Below are 10,011 nucleotides of genomic sequence, written 5' to 3'. Positions count from 1 at the left end.
TTAATAATGTCTACATATCCTACATTACTCATCTCATATGTATATACTGTATTCTATACAATCTACTGCATGTTGCCTATGCCGCGCGGCCATTGCTCATCCATATACAGTTGAAGTCGGAAGTTTACATACACTTAGATTGGAGTCATTAAAACTCGTTTTTCAACCACTCCACAAATGTCTTGTTATCAAACTATAATTTTGGCAAGTCAGTTAGGACATCTACTTTGTGCATGACACAAGTAATTTTTCCAACAATTGTTTACAGACAGATTATTTCACTTATAATTCACTGTATCACAATTCCAGTGGGTCAGAAGTTTACATACACTAAGCTGACTGTGCCTTTAAACTGTTTGGAAAATTCCAGATATGATGTCATGGCTTTAGAAGCTTCTGATAGGCTAACTGACATCATTTGAGTCAATTGTAGGTGTACCTGTGGATGTATTTCAAGGCCTACCTTCAAACTCAGTGCCTCTTTGTTTGACATCATGGGAACATCAAAAGAAATCAGCCAAGACCTCAGAAAAAAAATTGTAGACCTCCACAAGTCTGGTTCATCCTTGGGAGCAATTWCCAAACGCCTGAAGGTACCACGTTCATCTGTACAAACAATAGTAAAACAAGTATAAACACCATGGGACCACGCAGCATATACCGCTCAGGAAGGAGACGCGTCGTCTCCTAGAGATGAACGTACTTTGGTGCGAAAAGTGCAAATCAATCCCAGAACAACAGCAAAGGATCTTGTGAAGATGCTGGAGGAAACAGGTACAAAGTATCTATATCCATAGTAAAACTAGTCCTATATCGACATAACCTGAAAGGCTGCTCAGCAAGGAAGAAGCCACTGCTCCAAACAGCCATAAAAAAGCCAGACTAGGTTTGCAACTGCACATGGGGACAAAGATCGTACTTTTTGGAGAAATGTCCTCTGGTCTGATGAAACAAAATTAGAACTGTTTGGCCATAATGATCATCGTTATGTTTGGAGGAAAAAGGGGGAGGCTTGCAAGCCGAAGAACACCATCCCAACCGTGAAGCAACATCATGTTGTGGGGTTGCTTTGCTGCAGAAGGGACTGGTGACTTCACAAAATAGATGAATCATGAGGCAGGAAAATGATGTGGATATATTGAAGCAACATCTCAAGACATCAGTCAGGAAGTTAAAGCTTGGTCGCAAATGGGTCTTCCAAATGACAACGACCCCAAGCATACTTCAAGGTTGTGGCAAAATGGCTTTAGGACAACAAAGTCACGGTATTGGAGTGGCCATCACAAAGCCCTGACCTCAAGCCTATAGAAAATGTGTGGGCAGAACTGAAAAAGTGTGTGCGAGCAAGGAAGCCTACAAACCTGACTCAGTTACACCAGCTCTGTCAGGAGGAATGGGCCAAAATTCACTCAACTTATTGTGGGAAGCTTGTGGAAGGCTACCTGAAACATTTGACCCAAGTTAAACAATTTAAAGGCAATGCTACCAAATACTAATTGAGTGTATGTCAACTTCTGACCCACTGGGAATATGATGAAAMAAATAAAAGTTGAAATAAATCATTCTRTCTACTATTATTCTGACATTTCACATTCATAAAATAAAGTGGTGATCCTAACTGACCTAAGACAGGGAATTCTTACTTGGATTAAATGTCAGGAATTGTGAAAAACTGAGTTTAAATGTATTTGGCTGATGTGTATGTAAACTTCCGACTTCAACTGTATTTATATGTACATACTCTTATTCATCCCTTTACATTTGTGTGTATAAGGTAGTTGTTGTGAATTTGTTAGATTACTTGTTAGATATTACTGCACTGTCGGAACTAGAAGCACAACAATTTCGCTACACTCGCATTAACATCTTCTAACCATGTGTATGTTACCAATAACATTTGATTTGATTTAGTAGATAAACCAGTTAAAATCTATAGGTTAAACAAACGGTTAAGTGATTAACCATTAAGCGCAGTTGGATTAAGTGATGGTCAAATGTTTTTAAACAAATGAGAAGAGAATCATATGAAAAGTACTGTGAGCATTAAATTGTGAAAGGCAATTACTTTATACGAAAGGTATTTCTAGATGAAACACTGATTAGGTTTGGTGAAAAAGTTACTGTGTGATTTAGTGTGTTCTACTTAGTCAATGGAAAATGTGCTTACATTTTTGAAAAACAGCCTTTTTGATGTTCTATTTTGAGTGTTGTGCTAAGACTTGTGAGTACCAAAGCGATTWAAAAAAATTGTGTTTACCAATAATCAACACCAGATGGCAGTCAAACTCAGCCAATGCAGACATCAAGTTGAAGACATCTCTACCTTTATACATGAACCTTTTCTGTTATTTGTGTTACAATAATTGTCTATAACATGGTGTAAGCTGCAAACAATGACTTCTGACTGACTGAGACTTCAATTACAAGACTTCAATCACATCTCTCTCTAATGTGCAACATTTTCCAAAGGTGCCTTTCTAACTTTGTAAAAATATGTTTTATAGACACTTTGGAATGACCACTATATACAGCTCTTATATTCTTCTTGTGGGAATGTAAACTGATGTTTGTGTTCTTMTGCAGTACTCTATGAATGATCAACCTAGTGTTCTATTAACAAAACAGAAGGATCAGGGAATAGTTTTCAGTTTGGATAGAAAGATTAAAAAAATAAAATAAAAGATGTTACCTATTTATCTATCCAAACATATGATTCCAATCAAATCTTCAAGATTTTTATATTCATTATTCATACCGCGCTAGAAATTGTTGCACCATAAGACGTGGATGCCGATTAAGGCAGCCCTCCACACCTCTCTGATTCAGAGGGTTAAATGCAGAAGACACATTTCAGTTGAAGGCATTCAGTTGTACAACTGACTAGGTATCCCCCTTTCCCTTTCTCATGATCAAGATCACACCCTACTTAAAGGGTGTGGCAGAAAATGGTGCAATACCTCCCTTGGGAGCAATACTAGTTTTTTTTATTGGGTTTTCTCTATGTAGAGGGTGAAAGGGTACCTTTCAATCTGTGTTCGATGGTATCTATTGGGGTGGGAGGAGATATATCCACTGCGTGAATGGTTTGCAAATAGATGGATGTTCCTTGCATATACTGCACAACTATTTACATTGTCTTTAGTCAAGTGATGGATCTGCCCAATGTCCTTCCATTGGCTTGTCTTGTAGAATGCAAAAAGGGTGATCAACACCACATTCAAACCTTATCACTTTTCACACATTTTTGGGCAATCAACTGAATAATCCCTTCGTCTGGTATGGACACATGAAGTACTGTATCTTGATAGATTATGGGGGGTTAGGGTGTCAAATGGGTCATGGGGAATGGGAGGGTACAGAACGGAGGGACACTGAATTGCATTCRGATGTCTCTGCCAATGTGCCCTCCATCTCTTTATGGGTGATTGAGTGTGGGTGTTAAATGTGCACTGCTTGACTTCTCTCCAAAGGTGAGTTTCCAACCCCACCCCCTTCAGCACCCCCTCCCCATGTCTTCCTCCTCTTCACACACATATGCTACTCTGACCATACAAGACAATGGGAGACACTTGGAGTGAAGCTGGAATTGACTTGGGGAGCTACCCCCATGAGGCTATTGTTAGTGTTAAGCATTGTTACGTCAACAATACCCCTGCTGAGGAAAAATTCTACATTTACATTCCTTATGAAGGAAGAGGAGGAGCAAAGGCCCTTATTGGAATTGTATGGGTCCGTAAGGCTTTTGTTCTTAGTAGTGGGGATGCATTTCTCCAGAAGTAACAGATTGGAGGGTGGTCCTCTTTGAATAGCGTGATGAGCCTGAGTAGGGTTTGTGTTAGACTGTGGTCCTGGCTCCAGTGCAGAAGAGATTAGCTAGTCCACACAATCAGTTCAACATGCAGACTTCATAACTACATTTACATCTTACATTTTAGTGACTTAGCAGACGCTCTTATCCAAAGCAACTGACAGTTAGTGTATTCATATTAAGATAGCTAGGTGAGACAACCACATATCACAGGCATAAGTAAGTAGAACTTTTCCTCTATTAAAGCAGCTATCAACAAACTCAGTGCTAGTAAGAAAAGACAAGTGTGCCTATTAGTGCATAAAGGCAAGGGTGTTACATGTGATACATTCAGGGACACAAGCGGACTCATAGTGAACCACATGACCTGACAGGAGAAGCTCAGGTCCCCATGGATCTTAATTTGGACAGCAGGAGTGGACAGGAGCCACACTGTGACAGCGACCTGAGGATCCCACTGGGAACGTCGTTCCCTCTGGCTTGGCGACACCACAGGGTAGATGTGTGTTTGACCTCAGGCTCGTCTCTCACAACAGATGTCCATCACTAAACAATGTCATTAACTTGTCCTGGACGGACAGGGCCCATGGGGATCTCCCCTCTAATACAGAGATATATCATTAAGGAGAAGATGAGGTACACCAAGGTCTGCTCTGATCAATATGACGGGTAGAGAGGGGTGGAGGAGGGAAGAAGACAGTATTTTGTGATGGTGACCTTGTCTTGTCTCCCTTGCAGACGTTGGTGACCTTTGACCCAAACCCTGTGAAAAGCCAGAATCCGACTCAACATTTATCTCCCCTTCACTGACTGCACCCCAGATCAGACCAGCATCAGCACAGTTTTGGAATAAAATGGGCTTGTCTGTCTACTTCATCATTACCTGGTAGTGGCTTTACCCTGTGTTCAAACGTTTGTCCTTTTTACAGAATGTTGTGTTTTAATTGGGGCAATGAAGCCAAATGAACCCAGGCTAGTCTGTTGCTACCACAGCCATAGCAGCTCACAGAGCAGCATCTATTTTACCAAAATATTTCAAAGACTTCATAATTGGTTTAAAAAGAGGATTATGTTTCAGAAGTGGTTAAACATTAACTTCTAAATAACAAAACCCCTAATGTTTCTGAAGTGTCACTTTTAGAAGAGAAAAATTATAATTTTTAATTCATGGGAACTAGAAACATCCTCCTGTGTCTTCCCGTCATCGCTTCACTGTGGTAACGAGCATTTCAATCTGAAATCCAAGCAGAGGAGTCCTGTGAAGTGAAAATAGGAAAAGGGATTTAAACATTCTTTGTATCTTTCTGTTYTTTTTGGTTGTGTTCTGGTTGGTTCTTTTGTGTTCCTAAGCTCCTGTTCATCCTCCAGTTTCAAGGACCCACTTTTTAACAGTCTCAAATCACAAACAGATGTCAGCTGCACAAATTTGCAACTCCCCCCCATCTGAAATGTACAATATCCACTGCGTGAATGGTTTGCAAATAAATGGATGTTCCTTGCATATAATGCACAACTATTTACATTGTCTTTAGTCAAGTGATGGATCTGCCCAATGTCCTTCCATTGCTTGTCTTGTAGAATGCAAAAAGGGTGATCAACACCACATTCAAARCMTATCACTTTTCACACATTTTTGGGCAATCAACTGAATAATCCCTTCATCTGGTATGGACACATGAAGTACTGTATCTTGATTGATTCAGATTTTTTTTTTAAGAGAGGTATTTTTTTATTCAACCATCATCAGATAACATTTTTAAAAAGTCAGGACTTCAAGTGAGTGTCGTTTTTTTTACTTCTATACTATACCAGAAACCTCTGCAGTGTGTAGGATCGGTGGGGGTCGTACTTGCATTGCAGATTAGGAGGGGGGTGTGGGGTAGAGTGCAGGACCAACTAAAATTTGGTATCAGGGTTAGCCCACACCCGTCCTCACCCCAGGATAACCAATAGTGGTTATTGATCATGGGGATTCTAAAACAAGAGGAGGGACACCAGGAGCTTAGTAAAGACACACGCCGCTCTTCACTCAGAACTCCCCACCTGGCACTGACTCAAGCTGTTCCACGATATGATTTAGAACACATAAATCACTCAAAAAATGATGGATGCAAAGAAAAATTGTAGGTTTTTCAAAAGCAAGTTAATGACCATTACAGTACAGAATGGCCTAAATATAATTTCCTTGATCGACAAGAAGGCATCATCTCATCATCATCTCATCCATAGGAATTTGCATCTCCAAGTCCTATGAATTGTAGTGGCTTTGCGTGTAGCTTTAACTGGGCGTACCCGTTTATGCTAATGAACCTCGGGGTTTACCCGGATCTAGCGCCAGTGCAGATATCTACTCCCTACTTTATCGTCTTCACACTGGCGCGAAAAAACGCATTGTGTGGCTACTATTTATCAGACTGTGGGCGGKATCAATTGAACCACTTTTTCACACACCCTGCTGAAAGAAATAGCTACCGAACTAAAACTTTGTTTTCGTACGGCGTGATCTCTTACGGTTTTTACACATTTTCTCCGAGGAGTTCCAACTACTAGTATACCAGCTGATACGGAGAGACTCCCGTGCCAGGAATTGCAGAGTGTGATCCTTAGATAAAGCGGTGAGTGTTTTAGACAACTAATCTAGCTAGTCTCATGAAGCGATGGCCTACAAACATCTCAGAAGATGGAACGTTCTATCTGTATAACTCAGTGGCTGCTACTCCGTTCCGTTTTAACARCCAGACAAAGCGAATATAGCCGATTTCAGTGAAGTAAACTAGACTATTTTGTTTTGTGTCAATGCGCTTTCGGCAATTAATATGGCACGAAGCAGCACACCTACAAAACATTGAAGTTTCTACCCATTGGCTAACCTAGGCTGCSGATAGTGGGCATTGGCCAATTTACGCAATTACCTGTAAGGAGTCTTGTTTTTCTCGATTGTTTTCGAAGGTTAAACCGGGGCATAAAACTAGATTACGTAATAGAGTGTCCAGACAAAACCAGATTATCACCGCCTACAGGATGAAATCAATTATTAATTTAGTCTAATTTGTAGGACGCATCAGGCTAAAATTAGAATGCACTGTTACAATGTTTAAAGGACCTGGATGATACTGATGATTGTATAACCATGTTTAAAGGCGCAGCATTGGATGGGAAAGTGATTATCCTTGTGTAAAGATTATTTATTGTGTAGATTAGTATTAATGTAGCAGAAATCTTCAAAGAATAGTACTGATGCACTACTTTGCTTCTTTAGGTTGTGTGAAGTATTTCTCCAATATCGGAGTCGATTGTGATCATCTATGCTTGGAATAAACTCCAGAGTATCACGCTGTGACAGTTGGGAGATGGAGTACGACCGCTATCAGCACTATTTCTTAGATGACCTTGACAAAGAGGAGGACTTCTACAAGTCAACCGCACCAAGTGAGGACATATGGAAGAAGTTTGAGCTATTGCCCACCCCTCCCATGTCTCCCACCAGGACATTAGGTGGTAACATACACGTTACCCCGGGAGACAAGTTCAGCTGGCTGTCCAAGGTCTTGGGTCAGGATGAGGAGTACGAGGGACCTGACACCGAGGAGCTTTTTGGGAACATGAGTTCCATTATTATCCAGGACTGCATGTGGAGTAGTTTCTCAGCAAGTCAGCACTTGGAGAAAGTCAACGGGCGCCTGTCAGCTGCAGCCCAGGCTCGTCTCTCTCCACCAGCACCCCAGAACTTTGAGACTGTGAGCAAAGCGCAGTGCACCCTGCTGATCCCACCTGATGCGCCACTGCCCAGCACCGTGGCAGAATGCGTTGACCCAGCGTCTGTGCTCACCTTCCCAGCCATCAGCTGTAGGAAACCGGCATCATCGGGCTCTGAGTCTCGCTCTGATTCCTCTGGTAAGAAACTGACCATGTAGTAAATAGATTCACCTCTGCTAGATGTTGCCACTCAATGCGTCAAGCTGAGGCCACCAGGGGAACGCCCGCACTAGGCTAGACGTTGACATTTGCTGAGTCAAAGTATTCAGCTTTACTTAAGCCCTTATCTCCAGCACAAACTATAATCTCTCTCACTTTCAAAGAATGTCTCTTTTCCTCAGCCAAGATTTGTAAACGGTTGCTGCTAATGCTTAGGTCACAGACACAGGAGGCCCAGTAAAAAAAAAAACACCTCCCTACAAGCTCTGCGCACCAAGCTTCTCTCCTAGAATTGTATGACAAAGTGTGGGAGGTGGGGTTCTTGGAGATTTATTATGTGGCGCCAGGCCGTATGTTAAACTTTCTGCCTGCTGAAATCAGTGTTGGTGAACATACACACCATTTACTTTAAAAAATACAGCATTTTGGCATGACATGATTGACCAAAGCTTGATTAACACTAAACTAAAGCAGGTCTTCTGCTTTGCTCATGAGAATATAGATTGTCCTTTAGTAGTTGATCAACCCCAGAACACCTCGCCCAAACTATTTAATACATGTACAGCCACATCCTTCAATAGATCATTTTCCAGTGTTCTCTCCACTAACAGCCTGTCAGAAGTCTGAGGCTTTAAGACTCCTCTTTATGGAAGTGAGGGAACTCCTCTGTGCATGTGTAATGATGTGTGGTTGTTTCTTTTGATGTAACAGATGATGATGATGATGATGATGATGATGATGATGAGATTGATGTGGTGACTGTGGAAAGCAAGCAGAGCCGAGCCCGACTGTTGGGAAGCCGTAAGGCTGTGACCGTCACTGTCCGCGCTGACCCTTGCCCACAGCGTTTCCACATGTCTGTCCACCAGCAGCAGCACAACTATGCAGCCCCTTCCCCTGAAAGCGACCCGGAGGATGAGGAACCACAGAGTAAACGGTTCTGTCCACACTCCAGCCACCACCAGCAGCCAGACTCCCCCACAGCTTCCTCTGCAGACAGCCCCCAGAGCTCTGACGCTGAGGACACTGACCGCCGGAAGAACCACAACTTCCTGGAGCGGAAGAGGCGGAACGACCTTCGATCCCGCTTCCTGGCCCTGCGGGATGAGATCCCGGGCCTGGTAGAGTCAGCCAAGACCCCCAAGGTGGCCATCCTYACCCAGGCAACAGAGTACCTTCTCCAGCTGCACAGCAGAGAGAAGCACCAGGCCCAGGAGAGGAAACGCCTCAAAGCGCGCCAGCAGCAGCTCCTCCAGAGGCTAGCCACCCTCAAACGATCCTTAGGATAGAAACGAACTGTGCAGTGGACTCTTAACAAATCAATAGCCTCATTCTAAAAAGCCATGGACTTTTCTCTTTAAACAAACTGCCACTTTCAAAAGGCTAGGARATTTCCTCAAACTAAATGCCTCATGCAAAAAAGATGCGTACYAAATGCCTCATTCATTATGCTTTGGATTAGGTGGATCTTTCAGAGCCTGTGAACCAATGGTGGGGAGGCTGGCGTTAAGGACATTTCTGTGTTTGTCATGTTTTCTCGTTTTGCACATTGAGTGATGACAAGGCGGTAGTCGACATGTGGTGGTGTTGATTCCTGTTGTGCATTGATGGTGATATTTGTKGATTTCACAGGAACAGGTGAGAGGATGCTGTGATTAAACCAGATTGAAACTTACTTGTCTCATAGCTTGTCAGTTAATTTTATAGCCTTGTCTTGTGTATCTAGGTTGGGAAAGTCTTTCTTTGATGAATGATCAATGCACACTTGGGATTGAAGTTTAGTAGCGACACCTTGTGTACACAGAAAGTGAGTGACTCATCGTTTGTTTTCTTCATGGCTGGTTGATTTGATGCACAAATTGTTCTGTAAATAATAGCYTATTGCTCTGTTGAGGAGACATTAATTTTGCTCTTCTCTAAAACAGCCTTCAGGGAGCTTTTTTTGTGTGTGTATAAAAAACGTCAAAGTAGCACTGCTGTACTTTATAATTACATGTCACTTTGATGCTATTTTGACTGCTTGTTCCTCTTGGTTTGAGATTTGATTTCTGTATTGATAAAATTTTMATAACATTTGTGTATAATTGTGATTTGTCCTTTTGATGGTTCTATCAGATTATATGGCAACATGGTTAACATAGGGAATTGAAGCAGTGTATTCTTATTGAAAACAATCCAATGTATTAACTGTTTAACGACTCATCATGAATGCATAAACACGCGATCACTTCTGCAATACAGATCAAACGTCTCAGAATATTCTGATTTGGCAGCTAGAGTATTCCGTT

At 41.9% G+C, this 10,011-nt stretch overlaps 1 protein-coding gene across 1 annotated transcript; it reads left to right on the top strand.

The window, feature by feature from the left end:
• The first annotated feature begins 6,149 nt into the window (after positions 1 to 6,149).
• LOC112070698 (protein L-Myc-1b) lies at positions 6,150 to 9,796 on the top strand. Its single transcript, XM_024138132.2, has 3 exons — positions 6,150 to 6,423; positions 7,068 to 7,702; positions 8,435 to 9,796. Exons 2-3 carry the CDS (start codon positions 7,114 to 7,116, stop codon positions 9,010 to 9,012), a joined length of 1,167 nt encoding a protein of 388 aa, XP_023993900.1. The 5' UTR covers positions 6,150 to 6,423; positions 7,068 to 7,113; the 3' UTR covers positions 9,013 to 9,796.
• The last annotated feature ends 215 nt before the right edge of the window (positions 9,797 to 10,011 follow it).

The sequence above is a fragment of the Salvelinus sp. IW2-2015 genome, unplaced genomic scaffold, assembly GCF_002910315.2.
Source record: "Salvelinus sp. IW2-2015 unplaced genomic scaffold, ASM291031v2 Un_scaffold1396, whole genome shotgun sequence".
Taxonomy (NCBI): domain Eukaryota; kingdom Metazoa; phylum Chordata; class Actinopteri; order Salmoniformes; family Salmonidae; genus Salvelinus; species Salvelinus sp. IW2-2015.
Note: the sequence above shows the minus strand (reverse complement) of the source record. Positions and strands in the feature narration are given on the sequence as shown.